The sequence below is a fragment of the Octopus sinensis genome, linkage group LG6 (genome assembly GCF_006345805.1).
Source record: "Octopus sinensis linkage group LG6, ASM634580v1, whole genome shotgun sequence".
In the NCBI taxonomy this organism is placed as follows: Eukaryota; Metazoa; Mollusca; class Cephalopoda; order Octopoda; family Octopodidae; genus Octopus; species Octopus sinensis.
Window position 1 is genome coordinate 67,968,088 of NC_043002.1, and position 20,577 is coordinate 67,988,664.

At 37.2% G+C, this 20,577-nt stretch overlaps 1 protein-coding gene across 12 annotated transcripts in view; it reads right to left on the bottom strand.

Moving 5' to 3' along the window:
• LOC115213495 (proton-coupled folate transporter) overlaps positions 1 to 20,577 on the bottom strand; it is a 58,053-nt gene that overhangs the window by 18,389 nt on the left and 19,087 nt on the right. For 6 of the 12 annotated variants that reach the window (XM_029782500.2, XM_029782499.2, XM_029782497.2 and 3 more), the window contains one exon: positions 1,353 to 2,195. In XM_029782500.2, coding sequence (XP_029638360.1) covers positions 1,353 to 2,160 — 808 coding nt within the window. In that variant the 5' untranslated portion in view covers positions 2,161 to 2,195. Of the gene's footprint in view, positions 1 to 1,352; positions 2,196 to 3,277; positions 3,420 to 6,595; positions 6,669 to 8,519; positions 8,972 to 15,015; positions 15,136 to 20,577 lie in introns of those variants that run through there. The other 6 variants (XM_036503976.1, XM_036503978.1, XM_036503977.1 and 3 more) reach the window with 5 other exon arrangements.

Sequence of the window (20,577 nt, forward strand, 5' to 3'; positions counted from 1 at the left end):
CTTCCTAAAACCAATCACTCTGAGAATGTAGTGGGTGCTTTTTATGTGCCACTGGCATTGACCATGCTTGTATGGTGCTTTTTATGTGCCACCAGCACGAGAGCCAGTCTGGTGGCACTGGCATCGACACACTTAAATGGTGCTTTTTATGTACCTATCAGGTAGTACTGGCTTTGGCCAAGACAACGATTTCTATAATGTGTGCATGTATGTGTCCATACAGACATACACATAACAGGTTTCCATAATATTTCTGGCTTCAAATTACACTCACAAGACACTGGTTTGTCTGAGGATATTGTAGAAGGCACTTGCCCAAATGCCATGCAATGAGATAGGATTGAAAACAAACTCTGTATCCAGTTGTGAAGTATTCCAATCCATTGAACCCAAACTAACACATGTAACAAACTGTTGCGAAATATTACTGGTTTATCTTATACAGGGAATATAGCTCCAAACTTACATTTCAAATAAAAACTTCTAGAGGTCATTTTATGTGTCCATTCACCTTATAACATTGACATATATATTTAATTTGCTGTTAGTTACACATAACTTTTCATGAAATGTTGTTAATCCACAAAAGTTTAAAAAAAATTTTTTTATCAATTTTAAATTAATTTTCATTTATCTCATATAAATGCCATTAAAAGGTAATTTCGTCTATGCAATGTTTATTTAGGGGTGCAGTGAACTCTGGATAGAGCTAGAACCTATGATGCCTGGCATGCTGCTTCGTGCTTAGCAAGATGAATGTACATCATTAGCACTACACACTAAATCCCTCATGTGCTAGCTTTACATGCCACACCCTTGTACACCAGCTCAACTGGTATGCTAAAGCACAAAGGGGTAGTGTTGACACTATACCATGAGGTAGGTAGAGGAACTGCAGCAATGGCCAAGAACAGAGTGAAGGATTCTTAAGAAAACCAACAACCAGATGTCTGTGACTGAAGGGTACCCACAAATATACATCATAGACCTCAGTTAACAGTCAACATAGACAGCTCCATACAGTCTCTTTCCTAAAAGCAAGTGACTAGGCTTCAGGTTAGCACCCTGTCCCCAGAAGAACGTCAAGCTATGAAAACAGTTCAACATGCAAAAGCTTCACAGTAGGCAGGGCAACAGTTGTGTCCATCCAGAGACAGTGACAATGCAGAGGATGGCTGCTGACTGGTCCAACTGGAGTACTTTGACTGCTTCACCTGACACAGAAGCTTAAGTAAGTCTAATGCTTGTTTCATAAGTTTGTTTTTTTTAATAAAATGGCAGATTTATGAATAATAGATTTTCATCAGTTATGGTAGTTAATATTCAATTAGAAAGAAAAATTATTTACTCACCCATTATCAAGAACATCATAACTCCAATAATAACAACTGACAGGAACAAAACAATCCGTACATTTGAGTTCCTTGGTTTAGTGATAAATGATATTAAATCTTTAAAGTGTTGAATTTTGAAAATTGTTAACAAATTTTTGGAGAAAGATTCTCCACTAGTGTTTATATCTTCGATGACAATGATGCAATAAATTAAAGCAACAATACAACAGCCAGCCATTAGTACATAGATCCAAACAAAGCCAATATATTTTAAAAGGATTCCAGACAGAAATACACCTATGGTTCCAGAAAAAAATATCATAGACTCAACAATTCCAATGCGAATAGTACGGAATTTAATATCTGTGACATGAGTGGCATAGCTTAAAATAGCCATCAGCATCCCAATGTAGCCTCCCAAAAGCCCAGAGAGAAAATAACCCAAAAGTATATATGCTATGGGTACATTTTCTAAGTAAGAAACTAATGCACACACACAAAACAACAATACGTTTCCTATAATAGGAAGAATGATAACAATTTTGCGACTAACTTTATCACTAAATGGACCAAAGAAGAAACTAACAAATGTAGAAGGAATTAGAAGTACAACGTTGCAGTATAAAATCCAATTTGAAGTTTGTCCTTGTACATAGTTTTCTTCTGAAGTAAATGACCCATTGCCCAGGACGGAACATATAGATGCATTGAAATTTTTTAAACATATTCGACTGTAAAATAAACTTTGAAATACTGCTGCATTCATAAATTGTGTGAACATGTACAAAAAGAGGATGGGTTCCACAATGGTTTTGATGGGAGGCATCTTGGAGTTGAAGAAAAGCCAACTGTGTAATTTCACTGGAAAAGAAAACAAAAAAAAAAGAGACAATATAAAATTATAAGCATGGACGTGTGTGTGTGTGTGTGTGTGCATGTGCCAAAATTTGAAACCAATATTATTTAGGTACAATAATTATAATTTTACCTCTTGTACATATCATAGTGCTTCTATAAAGTAATTAAATGAAATATTTTCAATATAGAAGTATTTATTAAACTAAACCAAAAACAAATTTCTCATAGGCGTAGGAGTGGCTGTGTGGTAAGTAGCTTGCTTACCACATGGTTCCGGGTTCATTCCTACTCTGTGGCACCTTGGGCAAGTGTCTTCTACTATAGCTTCGGGCAGACCAAAGCCTTGTGAGTGGATTTGGTAGATGGAAACTGAAAGAAGCCCATCGTATATATGAATATATATATGTGTATATGTTTGTCCCCCCAACATCACTTGACAACCGATGCTGGTGTGTTTATGTCCCCGTAACTTAGTGGTTCGGCAAAAGAGACCAATAGAATAAGTACTAGGCTTACAAAGAATAAGTCCTGGGGTCGATTTGCTTGACTAAAGGCGGTGCTCCAGCATGGCCACAGTCAAATGACTGAAACAAGTAAAAGAGAGAGAAAGAGAGAGAGTCAGAGTGTTAATGTTGCTCCCCTTGATGGAAAGGATTGGCCTGCAAGAACCCTGTGCTGGTGCCACGTAAAAAGCACTCGTGCCAGTGCCATGTGCGAGTGTTCATGCTAGTACTACATTAAAAGCACATGCTATAAAGGGGATGTCATTAGGAAGGACATCCAGCTGATGAAACCAAGCCAAATTAAACCAAAACTTGGTGCAGCTCTCCTGCTTGCCATCTTTGGTCAAACCATCCAATCCATGCCAGTATGGAAAATGAACATTAAAGGATGATGATGATGGTGGTGATAGTAGCAATAATATTGATTAAAAATCAATTGTATACAAATGTAACATTATTTCTCATATGACAGGCGACACTCTAGCTTTTACATAGTAAATCAAAAAAGAGAAAATATATCTAATAAAATCAGAGTTATCTTGTTTTAGGAAACAGAGAAAGAGATGTACAGAGATAAATTACCAATTATAACTGATATTCCATTGGTTACGACGATGAGGTCTCCAGTTGATCTCATCAATGGAACAGCCTGCTTGGGAAATTAACATACAAGTGGCTGAGTACACCAGAGATTCGTGTGCTCTTAACCTAGTTCTCACAGAGATTCAGCATGACACAGAATGTGACAAGGCAGCCCTTTGAAATACAGGTACTACTCATTTTTGCCAGCTGACTGCACCGGAACAATGTGAAATAAAGTCTCTCTCTCTCTCTCCTCTCTCTATATATATATATATATATATATATATATATATATATATATATATATATCATCATCATCATCATCATCGTTTAACGTCCGTTTGACCGGGGTCTGGGAAGCCAGAGGCTGCACAGGCTCCAGTCTGATCTAGCAGTGTTTCTACAGCTGGATGCCCTTCCTAACACCAATATTATATATATATATATATATATATATATATAGTTGAGGTGTGTTCTGTTAAGAACGTATAAGAGTACAAATAGAGCTCGTTCACCCTTAGAATTCCCAAATAGCCAGTAGTATTCTTATGGTATGCTACCAATTCTAGTCTTAGGTATTCCTCATGTATAAAAGTAAAGAGAGTCAAAAGGAAATGTAAGTACGGTTAGGCAGCATGGAAATCTAGATTTTACAGAGACAGCAACTGAGTATCACCAGAGGAGATACATATAGATCTTCTGATACAGGTAAATCGTTACATAATTTAATTTAAACTTAACTTTAAATCCTGTATATATGAGGATCTGTATGTATCGAAACATTTGTAGCAATTAAAAATCTGCCTAACCGTACTTACTCTTCCTTTTGACTCTTACTTTTTATTTCATATATATATTAGAATTATATATATATAGGCACAGGCGTGGGTGTATGGTAAGGAGCTTGCTTCCTAACCACATGATCCCGGGTTCAGTCCCACTGCATGGCACCTTGGGCAAATGTCTTCTACTATAGTCTTAGGCCAACCAAAGTCTTGTGAGTGGATTTGGTAGACAGAAACTGAAAGAAGCCCATCGCACATATATCTATCTATATATATATATATATATATATATATATATATATATATATAATATGTATATAAATAAATAAATAAATATATAGCTGAAATTTTCAGAACAACAAAAGACAAACACAGGTTTATGAACAACAAGCAAGTGTATTAGTTTGATGCTCGATGTTTGTGTGACGACCGATGTTGGTGTGTTTACATCCCCATAACTTATTGGTTCGGCAAAAGAGACCGATAGGATAAGTACGAGGCTTACAAAGAATAAGTCAATTTGTTCAACTAAAGGCAGTGCTCCAGCATGGCTGCAGACAAATGAGTGAAACAAATAAAAGAATATCTTTTATCTTTTACTTGTTTCCGTCATTAGACTGAGGCCAAGCTGGGGTACTGCTCTGAAAAACTTTTAGTCGAATAAATCGACCCTAGGACCTTTTTTTAAGCCTGATACTTATTTTCTCAATCTTGTTGCTGATCTGCTAAGTTATGGGGTATGTAAACACACCAACACCAGTTGTCAAGTAGTGGTGGGGAATAAACACAGAAACAAAGACACATACCCCCCACAAACACACACATGTACGATGGGCTTTTTCAGTTTCTGTCTATCAGACCCATTCACAAAGCTTTGGTTGGCTTGAGGCTATAGTAGAAGATACTTGCCCAAGGTGCCACACGGTGGGACTGAATGCAAAAACCATGTAGTTAGGAAGCAAGTTTCTTACCACACAGCCATATATATAGCATCACCATTTATATCTGTTTATCCATGAGATAAATCTAAATCACAATAAGTTAATTTATTAACATATCTGGTTCAATGAAAATTAAAATAAAAAAATTTTTAACAAATCAAGGCCTGATAAGGTAAAAACTCAGACACACCAGCAAGTGTCACTGAACTAAAGTAACATGAAGACCATAGCTTCGCTTGATATGGATGAAATATTCAGATATTAACCAGTGTGTAGTGTTGAAATACAACAGATATGGAATGTATGGCACACTGGATAAATGTTTGCATGTAGGAAAAGATAAACAATTCTATATTTAAGAGATGAGGAATTATGTACATTATTTACATTTGACAGATATTTGTCCTCATCTTGTCTGTTGTTCACATGTTTCAGCTGATATACCCTCCAGCCTTCATCAGGTGTCTTGAGGAAACATATATATATAGTCCTGGACACCGCTCTGTTAAACGCAGAAAATTTCTGTCTTGCTATTGGCTAAAAATACATTTATTTTTTTAATTTTTAAACCTCTGTAACTTTTTTCTCCAATTTTTTTCTCCACATCATACCTTCAAAGCAATGAGACTGGAAGGCTACATTATTATAGCCAATTTTCAGATTTTTTACTGTCTTTTAAAAAATGCATATTTTGTCAATGAAAAAAACTAGATTCTATTTATGTATTCCATCAACGAAATCCTGAGAACCCGGGATCATGTGGTTAGGAAGCATGTGGTTTTTCACAAGGGATTTTGCGGTTTCTTTACATTTATATGTGTATATATATATATATATAGCAATTGCAGCTTCGAAGATATTTATTAGCCATTCAAGGAAAACAAAAGAGCCATTAGATTCACTTCAACATTTGAATTTAATTAGTGTCAAAATATTTTTGTTGCTCTGAAACTGTGACCTGTTCATTGACAAAACTTTATGCTGCATTCCACACTGCAATTATTTTTGCTTCAGCACAAGATCTCAGATCAAGTCACTTGCTATGCAAGTACATCTCTGTAATTTAATTTTCATTGTTCAACCAGCGTCACAGACAAAATTTATCCAGGACAGATTTAACTGACAGAGTATTTAATATGAAACTTAGGGATCTCTTGCATGATATTTTGGAGAAAAATGTTTTGGGAGAGGTTGCAGGGTACATGTGGACTATAGAGTTTCAAAAGCATGGACTAACCCATTGTCACATGTTGTTCATATCAAAAAAAGATCCAGCACATTACGATAAATTTGTTTAAGCAGAACTTCCAAATCCACAAACACAACCGATTATGTTTCAACATGTCACCAAAAGCATGCTACATGATCTATGGGGAAGAGATAAACCTAATGCAACATATATGGTTGATGGGAAATGTAAAAAACATTTCTCTAGAAACTTTCAGGAAAATACATTACAGTTATAATGGCAAGTTATATGTCTGGCAAGAGAATTGACCTGTCCCTATTGACCAATTTCAGTTGTTTAATTGTAAGTCCACTCATCATTTCATCCAATTTGTTGATGTATACATCTGCTGTAATTGACTTACCAAGTCTCATGAAACTGTAATAGATGACACCAGTGCTGGACCACCAAACTGACAACATTAACTTTTTTTGGTGAATATTTGTTTTTGGATTGTGTTCATCTCTATCCAGCCACCATGCAGAACACTTGCTATTGTTGAAAAAAATCCATTTTTCATCATATGTAACAATACGACGCAAAAATGGTTCGCTTTATGTCATGACAGCAAAGAACAGCAAGTTTCAAAACGACAAGTCATTTCATGCTCATTCAGTTCGTGTGGTATCCACTTGTCCAGCTTCTTTACTTTGCCAATTTATTTCAGATGGTCCAATACAGTTGGAATCGAAACATCAAACCTTGCTGCTAACTCACGCAGTTTGAGATGTATTCACTTCCACTACAGTTTCCAGCTCACCATTATCCACCTTGGTCTCAGGTCTACTATGGGGTTGATTTTCAAGAGCAAAGTCACCAGACCGGAACTTCTCAAAACATTGATGTACAGTGCGCACATTTGCCACATCTTCACCAAACACCTTATTGATGTCTTGAGCTACATGCGATGCATTGGTTCCACAACAGAACTCATATTCATAAACAACACAAATTTTTGATTTATCCATGGGTTCACTAAAATTGATCTACAAGAGAAAACTCACAATATAATCAGACTCCATGAATTGCATTTCAAAAAGTGATGACATAACTCTTCAGTGTTGCAGAACAAAGAATTGTCAGGATAAAACATTAGAGCTAATGACTGTCAAACTTGGCACATAAGAAAATTGGACATTTTAGGGGGAAAGTATATAGAAACAAAGAAAATGCACATTAGGAATAAAAGTAATGACTTTTTTTTTATAAAACAAAGATATATCATCATCATCATCATCATCGTTTAGCGTCCGTTTTCCGCGCTAGCACGGGTTGGACGGTTTGACCGGGGTCTGGGGAGCCAGGGGCTGCCCCAGGCTCCAGTCTGATCTGGCAGTGTTTCTACAGCTGGATGCCCTTCCTAACGCCAACCACTCCGCGAGTGTAGTGGGTGCTTTTTACGTGCCACCTGCACAGGTGCCAGAGGGGTCTGGCATCGGCCACGATCGGTTATTGCCTTTTTTCGTTGCATTGCGGCAGGGGGGAGGGTTCCGGCAGAGAGGAGAGAGGGAGAGAGAGTGGGGGGGTGCATGTAATATAGGGGAGCACCAGTGGGGAAGGTTTGGGGTAAAGAGAAACGATGACAGGTAGGGTTGGTGGCAGGTTCTAGACAGAATGAAAAGTAGGAAGTAAAACGTAGGATATCACGAGTGACACATTTCAAAACAGGAGGAACATAAGATAACAGGTTAAGTGGGACGTTTGATGAGCTGCAGCGCTAGCTGCTTCTGTCCAGGGGGAGAGAGGCAGGGGTAAAATACATAGTGAGAAAGTATATTGAGGAGGAGGGGTAGGAGGAACAGACACACGTAGTGGTGGCGGTGGTAGAGGGGATATCCGGTGAGGATGGTGTAAACAGAGTGTTCTCCGGTATGGGTGGTGGGGGTGGGAGGGCGGGCAAACCGCGAATGGCGGGCTGCGAAGATTTTGATTGGGGACAGTAGACTTAAACAATCGGGGTTTGAAGAAATGAACAAAGTAACGAACAAATTAACTTGGTACCGAGGGGTTAAACAAATTAAAGGGTTATATTTTAAGAACAAGCAGAATTAGTGAATAGATTCGAACATTTAAGGTTTAGCGGCAAATGTATGTGTGTAGTACAAGAGTCGGAAGAAATGAAATGAGAATTCTTAGCTTGCTGGCTATGATCATCGCTGTGTGGTCAAGAAAGGGTGAATGAAAGAGAAGCACACGAGGTGATTATTTATACATATAAATTATTTGAGATGGAATTAAGAAGTATAAAAATTATTATTATGAGTTATTATAGAAAGTTAAAGTCATACCAGCTTTGTCAGAGCTGATCACTGACTTTGAATCAACACCAATTTCCAAACGGTATTATATATATATATATATATATATATATGATGGGCTTCTGTTCATTTCTTTTGACCAAATCCACACATAAGGCTTTGGTCGACTTGGGACTATAGTAGAAGACACTTGCCAAACGAACCACACGCTGGGACTGGACCTAAAACCATGGGATTGAGAAGTAACCTTCTAACCATCTAGCCATGCTTGCGTCTACAGTAGTATTTAATTGAGAATATTAGTGTGTAATTGAGAATCTATGACAAGTTTACTTGGTAGGCATTCAACACATCTAAGTATCAATGTTTTATAGACTACAGATAGTTCGACCTACTTGTGTATATAAGTCTGACTGATAAACAGTCACTTGTTAAGCGAGTGGTTTCTATATTGTAATAACAGTGTTTCTTTTTGTTTTGAACTATTAAGCATTCAAGGGTACTTGAAATGGTGGTGGTGGTGTTGAAGAAAACAATTTCAATCCTATCTTTTTTATACTTATATTAAATAGAGGCAGGGGGCATGTTTTTCTTTTCTTTTTGTTTTGTTTAATATGTCTATATTGTTTTGTTGAATATATGTGCTTGCAGCATCCTGTGGTGAAGATTGTGATACTATGAGATTGTTTCCCAATAAAAAACTGGTTCTACTGAGCTTTATTGAAGTTTGTTTAAGCATGTTTATTTTGTATGTTGACATATGAGTCAGCAGAGAATAAGAGGAGTATTTACCATGTGAATGTGTTAGCTAGGTATGACATGGACATGAAGTGAAAGGAGAGTAATGTCTAGAGAGGTGGTTGTTCTGGTGGTTAGCTTAGTGAAGTAGAGGGGTATATATATATATATATATATATATATATATATATATATATATATGCTTGTAAGCATGTAGGTGTGTTGGTATGGGTTCTTTAATATGTTACTGCTGTAACAAATTGAAAAGGTGCATAACCTAGGGGCAATGGTAAGATCAAGATTTCAATTCCCAGATCAGGTAATGTGTTGTATTCCTGAGCAAAATACTTCATTTCACATTGCTCCATTCCACTCCATTGTAAATGAATTCCAGCAATAGCTGGGAAGTCAATCCTCATACAGACCAGTTGGTTAGTGTGTGTGTGTGTGGTGGAAGGTCATCTCATTTATACACCATGGAAACTTGGCTAAGGTCTGGTCTTATAGGTCCCAGAGCTTGACAGACCTAAGACTTAACAAACTAGATAATGTAGATCCTGATAGACACAAAGATGGAATGAGATAGTCATGGTTGATAAACTTTTAACTATATAAGTTTTTTCCACAACAACACAATGTGTTGCTATGTCATCTGATTCATGAAATAATGAGCTTCGATACAAATATATGACATAATCTTATATAACATTCTTTCATACTTCAAAAAAACATAATTTATGAAGCTATGTTATCACTTTAACAAAGAAACAAGAGGATGCTGGATCAACATATTCATGAAAAATAAAAATTAGTAAATAAAAGGTATGAGAATGGCTGTGTGGTTAAGAAGTTTGCATGCAACCACATGGTTTCAGGTTCAATCCCACTGCACAGCACTTTGGGCAAATGTCTACTATAGCCCAGAGCCGACCAATGCCTTGAATTTAGAAAATGGAAACTCTGTGGGAGCCCATTATATGTCTTTTAGCTTTTTGTTCCTCGTTTCAGTTATTGGAATATGCCCACACTGGGGCAATACCTAGAAGGGCTTTTAGTCAAACAAATCAACTGCAGTGTATGTTTTTTAAGCCTGGTACTTATTCTATTGGTCTCTTTTGCTGAACAGCTAAGTTATAGAGACATAAACAAACCAAAAACAGTTATCAAGCAGTGGTGGGGGACAAACACAAAGATGCATGCACACACACACACACACACACTATACGTACACACTCACACACATATTCTTTTATTTGTTTCAGTCATTTGACTGCAGCCATGCTGGAGCACTGCCTTTAGTTGAGAAAACCGACCCCAGGACTTATTCCTTATAAGCTTAGTACTTATTCTATTAGTCACTTTTGCCGAACCACTAAGTTATGGGAATATAAACACACCAGCATCAGTTGTCAAGTGATGTTGGGAGAGGGACAAACACAGACACACAAACATATACATATACATATATATATATATATATATGACAGGCTTCTTTCAGTTTCCGTCTACGAAATCCACTCACAAGGCTTTGGTCAGCCTGAGGCTATACTATAGTAGAAGACACTTACCCAAGGTGCCATGCAGTGGGACTGAACCCAGAACAATGTGGTTAGTAAGCAAGCTACTGACCACACAGCCATGTATACACAAGCAGTTGGCTTCTTTTAGTTTCCATCTACCAAATCTACTCATAAGGCTTTAATCAGCCTGGGGCTATAGTAGAAGACAGAAGATACTAACCCAAGGTGCCACACAGTGGGACTGAACTCCAAATCATATGGCTGGAAAGAAAGTCTCTTACAACACAAGCATGCCTGCACCTATGTATTTATGTGTGTATGTGTGTGTCTATATATATATATATATATATATATATATATATATATATATATATATATCATCATCATATTTTATATATATTTATGCATACACAGTGCTTCTGCATGTGCTCTTGTGCTTGTCACCCACCACCTCTTGAATACTGGTGTTGGTTTGTTTACATCCTCATAACTTAGCAGTTCAGCAAAAGACACTGATAGAATAAGTATCAGAGTTTTAACAAAAGGTTCTGGGGGTAGACAGTTCAACTAAAACTTTTCCACGTGATGCACCAGTATGGCCGTAGTTCAATGAGTAAAACAAGTAAAAATGTAAAACGATAACACAATTACAGCTTGGAAGACACATATTGGCCATTTGGTAACATTGGTATGATGAAAATTTTGACACCAAATAATCTATCAATGAAGTCAAGTTTATGTGTGTTTTATGAGTAACTGGCTTAGTTTCAAGTCTCAAATCAAATTGCTTGCCAGACAAGTACATTTAAAAGATATATTTATCACTTGCCCGACTTTGCACCTAAACTTGTGACTATAGCCAAATTAAAGTGATATTATATAACAGATAAAGCATATTTTAAGAAAGCAAATTAAACCTAGAATCAGAAGAAATTAGTAGAAATTGTTGATGGTCTGGTAACGTTTGTAAATTTGGGTAAATTTATATGTTGTTGAAGCAAGATAACTGATGTTTCAAGGAAAGACCTTTGATCCAACAGAAATAAAAGCCAGGGTTAAATTTTAAATATTTCCTCACTCATGAAGACTTTGTTTGAAATGTTTGTTATCTAGACACTTCACAGCATATGACCAGGGTCACAAGTTTAAGCACGAAGTAGAACAGGTGAAATTTTTCTTGTGTTTATTTTCTTCTTATTTTACATTTCTTATGCATAAGTTGGTGCAGCACTACTGTTTGTTGTATGTATTGTTAAAACACCTAGATTTGACACAAAATGACGACATTGCTTCATAACATTTTTTGGAGTGGCTGTGTGGTAAGTAGCTTACCAATCACATGGTTCCAGGTTCAGTCCCACTGTGTGGCACCTTGGACAAGTGTCTTCTACTATAGCCTTGGGCCAACCAAAGCCTTGTGAGTGAATTTGGTAAAGGGAAACTGAAAGAAGCCTATGCATGTATATGCATGTATATTATATATATGTACGTGTGTGTATATGTTTGTGTGTCTGTGTTTGTCTCCCCAACATCGCTTGACAACTGATGCTGCTGTGTTTACATCCCCGTAACTTAGCGGTTTGGCAAAAGACACTGATAGAATAAGTACTAGGCTTATAAAGAATAAGTCCTGGGGTTGATTTGCTTGACTAAAGGTGGTGCTCCAGCATGGCCATAGTCAAATGACTGAAACAAGTAAAAGAGTAAAAGAATAAAACTTATTAAATTTTTTTTTTTAATGGCATATGCTTGTATATATATATGTGTTTTATGCCTGAATTTAGCTGAATTTACAAACCATATATGCTTTCACCTCAGTGCCATGTAAAAAGTGGTTGGCATTAGGAAGGGCATTTCAGCCAAAAACAAACCTAATCAGGCTGGAACCTGGTACAGCTCTTCAACTTGCCAACTCTGGTCAAACTGTTGAACGAATGCCAATATGGAAAACAGTACAGTCTTCTCTCTTGCACACTACATCTTATGCTTCTTATACTTGTTTTTTTTTCTCTGAAGACACTAATACTCTGTTGTACTTGCACTTTGACATAGCACTTCCAACAAATCATGCTAGTTTCATTTTAAATGTTACACACACACACACACACACACATATGTAAATGCATATATGCACATGTATTGACCTGTCCAGTTAAGTAAAATTGAGGCCATAAAGGCATGTACTTTATATTTTTTACCTGACCAGCCCACACACAATCCATCCCTAACAAACCGCTCCACCACATCATCTTCCCAAAACCTCCTTCCTCCAAATGTGCTCACCACCTGCTGCATTCCTCACCTCCTCCTCCATCTCTCAATCTCCCCTGTTGAATCTCTTCCCACAATATATCCTCCATACAACCCCTCCCTTCTACCTATCATTCTCCTTTCGCAATCTTACGAACATATCCACCCACTCACCCTATCCAATCCTTGGTCCCACTTCACTCACATACACCTCTTGGTAACTTGAATGTACCCTACTGTCATTTTCACCCTTCTACTGAGGTAGCTATGTATCTTCTTTACTGCAAGATATCTGTTTCTGTCCTAACCTCTAACCTGTCATAAAGCCACCTTCCTCATTACTACTTCCCCACTCAGTTGAGGTGTCTTGTAAATCATTTGATGACCTCACTGCTGCTGGTGCCACATAAGAAGCACTCATTACACTTTGTAAAGTGGTTGGCACTAGGAAGGGCATCCAACTGTGGAAACCATGCCAAAGCTGACAGCAGAGCTTGGCACAGTTTTCTGACTTTCCAGTTCCTGTCGAACCATCTGACCCATGCCAGCATGGAAAACAGACATTAAATGATGATGAAGATGATGACAGGTTTCCACACAAGTTTCTGTCAACCAAATTCCCTCACAATGCATTAGCTGGCTAGGGGTTGAAGCCGAAGACACTTGCCCAAGATACTTTGCAGTAGGATTGTCAAGTGATGTTGGGGGACAAACATATATATATACGACGGGCTTTTTTCAGTTTCCGTCTACCAAATCCACTCACAAGGCTTTGGTCACCCCAAGGCTATAGTAGAAGACACTTGCCCAAGGTGCCACACAGTGGGACTGAATCCAAAACCATGTGGTTGGTAAGCAAGCCACTTACCACACAGCCACTCCTGTGCCTATAACTTCTTAACTGCATATGAACTTCTTAACTATACAGCCTGTGAATATCACATTAAATTATGTGGCCCAGTGTACACTATGCTAAGGAAAAAAAAGAAAAAAAAAGCGAGAGATCACTTTGGCTGAAATGCCTTTGATCATAAGGTTACTTAACTGGGACAGACCTGGGGCTAAACAACAACAATAACTGAACTCTTGCAGTTTGTAATGACTGGGCACTGAGACTTGGTTTTAAGGAGACGGGTAGCTATTCATGCTATTTTGAAGAGCATTCATTAGCTGTGTAGAATGTCTTGAGAGTATTTCCAACTTTTTCTGGGAACTGACACCTCTATTTTTAGATAAGATAGGTTTATCACAGTGATTTACTGTAGAGTGATAGGATTTGAAGTGTATCTGATTGCAAAAATAATTGTTCCAGCATTATACACTTACATAAATTATATTATCTTTATAATAGCAATAGACAGGAAAACAGAAAAATACTGACTAGATAAAAGAAAAACAAATAAATATAATATATAGGCGTAGGAGTGGCTGTGTGTAAGTAGCTTGCTTACCAACCACATGGTTCTGGGTTCAGTCCCACTGTATAGCACCTTGGGCATGTGTCTTCTACTATAGCCTCGGGCCAACCAAAGCTTTGTGAGTGGATTTGGTAGACGGAAACTGAAAGAAGCCTGTCGTATATATGTATATATATATATATGTATGTGTGTGTATATGTTTGTGGGTGTATATATTTGTGTATCTGTTTTTGTTCCCCCAGCATCGCTTGACAACCGATGTTGCTGTGTTTACATCCCCATAAATTAGCAGTTCAGCAAAAGAGACCAATAGAATAAGTACTAGGCTTACAAAGAATAAGTCCTGGGGTCGATTTGCTCGACTAAAGGCGGTGCTCCAGCATGGACGCAGTCAAATGACTGAAACAAGTAAAAGAATAAACAGCAAAAGGTGGTGATGTGGCAAAATTATTAGCTTGTCGGACAAAATGGTAAGTGGCATGCCTTGTAGCCTTTTGCCTTTTGAGTTCAAATTCTGCCAAGAAAATTTGCCTTTCATCCCTTTGGGGGTTGATAAAATAAAGTACTCGTCAAACATTGAAATTGATGTAATTGACTCGCCCTGTTTCCCTTTGAAAATCACTGGCCTTGTACTCTGCAACAGCCTGGTGTCCTGTTCAGGGGGAATGTTGTGATCTTGGTCACTTATAAACCATGGAAACCAGAAAACCAGCCCTATGAGTCCTATGGTTCAAGAAGAAAATAAAAACAAGACAGTAAAAGTAGAGGATAATGTGATGTCAAGAACTAGTTAATAAAGAACCTGTTTATCTGTATGTTGTTTCTCATACTCTTTGGACATGCCATGCTTTATCTATAAAGTTTATACTGGCCATATCATCTTCAACAGTATGAATAACATTAACAAAGCAAATATTTTCATAAGAAAATATAGAGAACTAGCTTAAGGTGACCCGCTCTATGCGGGGGTGAGGGTGTGGTTGTTACTTTCTGTTGCTTCCTTTCTGTTTCTTATCAACACATTCTCCCTCTTTGTTTCTCTCTCCTTTCTCTCTCACTTTCCCACTCTCTTACTCTTCCTTTCTCTTGGACTCTCCCTCGCTTTCTCTTACGCATGCACATAAAATCACAAAAATAATTCAAAATTACTTAAAATTTTGTGAAATTTGATACTTTTTTCTGGTATATTTTGACTGTTCATGATGCAAATGAAAGCTAAAATTTTGGCCTTTAACACAATGCCATTTTTACCCATGTCAACCAAATAATGCAAGTAAAAAAAAATTAATCTAAAAATAGGGCAAAAATGTACTCTTTTTAAAAGTTGAAAAATTTTACCCCCCCTTTCCAAAATCCCCCAAATTTTTACACCCACAATTAAAGATAACTGCCTCTAGCCCCTGCAGCAACACAAAAAGCCACCATTATTCAAACAATGCAACCTGTCTATCCCATAAAACTCAATTTTTCCCATATTCCTCACCATAGCAACCAAATGGTAGCCCCGAGCGACTTGCAACCCTCCTCACACCATTGCCCACCCCATTTTACACCCCCAGTGTAAATTTTGGTGTCAATCTGACCCCATCTAACACCCCTTAAACCGTTCCCATCCCAAAATGAGACGAATAACCAAGAAATCAAACAACTTTTTTGCATTTCAGCTTTATAGATATTGATTATATATATACACATATATATATGTATACACATTATATATATATATATATATACACACACATATATATATAAATTAACACAATATATCTGATTAATAATATGTTATGATTGTGTGGTGGTGGTGGTGGGTGATAATAATTCACCATTCTAAAAGACCTGTGGCAGGAATATTTAAACTTTTGCAGCTGTTAACGCTTTCTCTCTATAGATACAGACAGACGTACAGTGAAAGAGTGATAGAGAGACAGCGAAGGCGGAAAGGGAATGAGAGTGGAAGGTGTCAAACGTCATTATAGAGAGAAAGTGGAGGGAAGGAAGGAAAGAGAGAGATCAAGGAAGACAGGGTGATATCCAAAAGAGAGAAACGACAAACACTTGTCAAAGTCTGGGTTTTGTTGCCCTAGTAACCACAGCTTTTGAGATAGGGGTTTCTAACCTAGTCCAGTTGCTTCCTCGCCTCTTTTTACACGTCCCTGTAAATTTTGGCACCAATCCGACCCCATCTACCACCCCTTAAACTGTTCCCATCCCAAAATGAGACAAACAACCAAGAAATCAAACAACTTTTTCGCATTTCAGCTTTATAGATATTGATTTACTAGCAATCTTATTTTATATATAGATGTAATTTTATCTTAAATAAATTTCAAGAATATTGTATTATATACAGACATACACATAGGTGGCTGTGTGGTAAGAAGTTTGTTTCCCAGACACATGGCTCTGGGTCCAGTCCCACTATTTGCCACATGGGCAAGTGTCTTCTCCTATAGACTGGGGCTGACCAAAGTTTTGTGAGTTGATCTGGTAGATGGAAACTCAAAGAATCCCAACATGTGGGTGTGAGTCTTTATGTCTGTTTGTCCCCCCCCCCACCACTGCTTGACAACTAGTGTTGGTGTGTTTGCATCCCCATAACTTAGCAGTTCGGCAAAATGAGTACTGGGATCGATTCATTCAACTAAAAAGTCATGGTCGTGTCCCAGCATGACCACAGTCTAATGACTAAAATGAGTAAAAGATCAAAGATAAAGCTACTAGTCGCTTATATAGGCACAAAACCAGGAATTTTAGAGGTTGAGTATCATGGCACTCCACTGGTTACAACAACGAAGGTTCCAGTTGATCCGATCAATGGAACAGCCTGCTCGTGAAATTAACGTGCAAGTGACTGAGTACTCCACAGACACGTGTACCCTAAACATAGTTCTCGGGGCAATTCAGCATGACACAGAGTGTGACAAAGCTGGCCCTTTGAAACACAGGTACAACAGAAACAGGAAGAAAGAGTGAGAGAAAGCTGTGATGAAAGAGTACGGCACCACACCCTGCTGGTGAAAGAGTTCAAAACTACCCCCTACCAGGGCTTTGTAGAGCTTTGGGTATTTTTACTCAATAGACACTCTAAGTGCCCAGTCTAGGAATCAAAACCGCAATCCTACGACTGCAAGTTCGCTGCCCTAACCACTAGGCCATTGCACCTCCACCGAGGTTGAGTGTATGTATATATTGTTTATATGCATTAAGTATTTATGCTTTCCAAATATACAGAGATGTATGTATTAAAATTTACCTTATTATAGATATACATGCATGTGTATATATAAAAGAATGAGTACATGTAGGTTATATTTATAAATGTAACTGTGTGTACATGTGTGTGTGAGAGAGAAAATGTGTGCACAGATTATAATGCTTTTATTCTTATACTTGTTTCAGTCATTTTACTGCGACCCTGCTGGAGCATCACTTTTAGTTGAGCAAATCGCCCCCAGGACTTATTCTTTGTAGGCCTAGTACTTATTCAATTGGTCTCTTTTGCTGAAACGCTATGATACGGGGATGTAAACACACTAGCATCGGTTGTGAAGCACTGTTGGGAGGGAGGGACAAACACAGACACACAAACATATACACACATACAACGAGCTTCTTTCAGTTTCCACCTACCAAATCCACTCACAAGACTTTGGTCGGCCCAAGGCTATAGCAGAAGACAATTTTGCCCAAGGTGCCATGCAGTGGGACTGAACCTGGAACCATGTGGTTGGTAAGCAAGCTACATACCACACAGCCGCAAAATATATACTTATGGATGTGTAAGTGAATATATATGTATATATATATTCTGAACTCACCTGTTGAAGACAACGTGTGAGTGTTCAGCTTTTTTGCCAACAGCCTGTACAAATGCTTTGTTTATAGTGATCAAATTTATGTGCAGTACATTAGCTCATTCCTTCCATCAAATCGATGTTGACTGAACAGATGCTCAGCGTACCATGCATCAGATGTTGAAGTGACTGCAGAGCAACATGAGATGAAGTGTTTTGCTCAAGATCACAATGCACCACCCGATCTAAGAACTGAAACCATGATTGTGAGTGCAACACCCTAACCGCTAGGCCAAGTATATAAGTTTGTATGGAAAAAGGTTCTTCTTTCCTAGGGATAAATTTCATCCTAGAGTACACCAGTTTAGTTCTATATTGATTAGCAATAGAAGTTCAATATATGTATATGTACTAGTGTTCATCATTGGTTCTTCTTCGATATTAGTATTTTATACTTCTGAAATTCCAGTTGTCTCTATAGAAGTTTCCAATATTTTCGATATAGAAGAAAAAAATCTTAACAATATGGAGAAAAATGGAGAATACATACACAGGATAATCAATTTATTTAGTAATTATCATAGTTAATTCATATTGCCTACGCATTATTTCAGTTTGTTGTTCCATCCAAAATTGTACATTTAAGTGCATTATGAAGTTGAAAGCAAAACCTTCCTTAGAGCAAATTAACTTAAATTTTTTTTACATATAATTACAAAACTGGAAGAAATGGGCATGAAATCCAAATTGGTGAATCCCTTATGTCCTATCAAATATATTTGTAGGAGCTATATAACAGATTCATGACCAAAGACTGAAACTTGAATCGCTTCATCTTTATTTCCTTTGTTTCCTAAATTTAAACCTGTCAGAAACTAATGAAATTTGGTGAAAGAAAGGCGTACCTAACTAAAAGTAATTCACCTCCAACCACATTGACCTAATTTAGCTTTGAACCAGATTTATATTGGCAATCAATGACAAAAACAAGTAGTTTGTCTTGGTAGCTCAAGACAGCATTTTACCATGACTAGTTTTCACACATATACTAATGAGCTTCTTCCATGCAGACCTTGTACCCTTTACCTTCTTCCTCTCACACATTTATTCACAGACTAGTGGATGTATCATAATTACAAAATGGCAATTAAACCCAGTTCCTTTTGAGAAGGCAAGATAATCTCAAGACTCAGTATTTCTCCAAAAATGACATGCCATTAAGGAAAAGGATAAGCAGGTTGTCTGGAGAAAGAAGGACAGTTGAGGATGTGTGCTTCTGGTCCAATAGCCATCATCAGCTTGACAATTGTCCAATCTTATCTCCAATAGCAGAGGGATTTAGACTTATATAGAAAATAATAGAATGCATTCAAAGCACAGATAATTTGCATAATTTAGATGAAAACGAGCTAAGAGAAATAACTGAGTTGCCAGTATACCAGACAAGAAAAATTTAGTGTAAACAGACTGTTAGTCACAAAACAAACTTTTGCATTTTTGTTCAATTGGTCATAGTTGTCATTTATTTACAAAGCAATTAAATCAAGTCAACAATAAGTTATTAACTACCTTTCATCACTTCAGTGAATACACCCAGTTATTATTTAGTTGTTATGTACTGTCGGACACATGAGTTTTTAGCAGTTATGATGAAATAGTAAAAATGAGATTCATTGGTTTCCCTACTTTTACTTGTAAAACATTATAAGCATTGTAAGCTGGGGTGTACTGTCTTGAAGGGTTTTTGGCCAAACAAGACAACTGCAATACTTAGATCTATTGATGCTCTGAAAGTGTAGCTGCTAGAATAAGAATAGCCTGGGCAAAGTTCAGAGAGCTCCTACCTCTGCTGGTCACAAAGGGCCACTCACTTTGATTATCTTCAAACATACATAAATACATACATAGATATGTGACTGTGTGTGTGTTTGTGCACATGTGCATATACAGTGATGGATTTGAGGGTTTCATTTATTTACAAGTTGATTTCTTAATTTCACCGGAGTATAAATACCTATAATGGTGATACTTAAAAAACAAAAAAAAAATCAGTTCAATTAAAAAGCATGGGTAAGCAACGCATTGTAGGCCACACTATAATTTGAGAAAAAATTTATCTGCACACAGGGTATGAATTGCCCTTCTGATGCCATTTCCATTTATATATATAATTGTTAACCTTACCTATGTCTTTAAATAAGCAAAAATTGATAAAGAAAAAGAACATCAAATAGTCAATTGCATGAACAAACTAAAAGCCTAATCATAATAATAATTAAGAACAAAGTAATTAGCTTGAAGTATTGTGATATATGAAAGCAATAAAGAAATAATACAGAGAGATTCTTTACATTGTGAAGAGAGTATT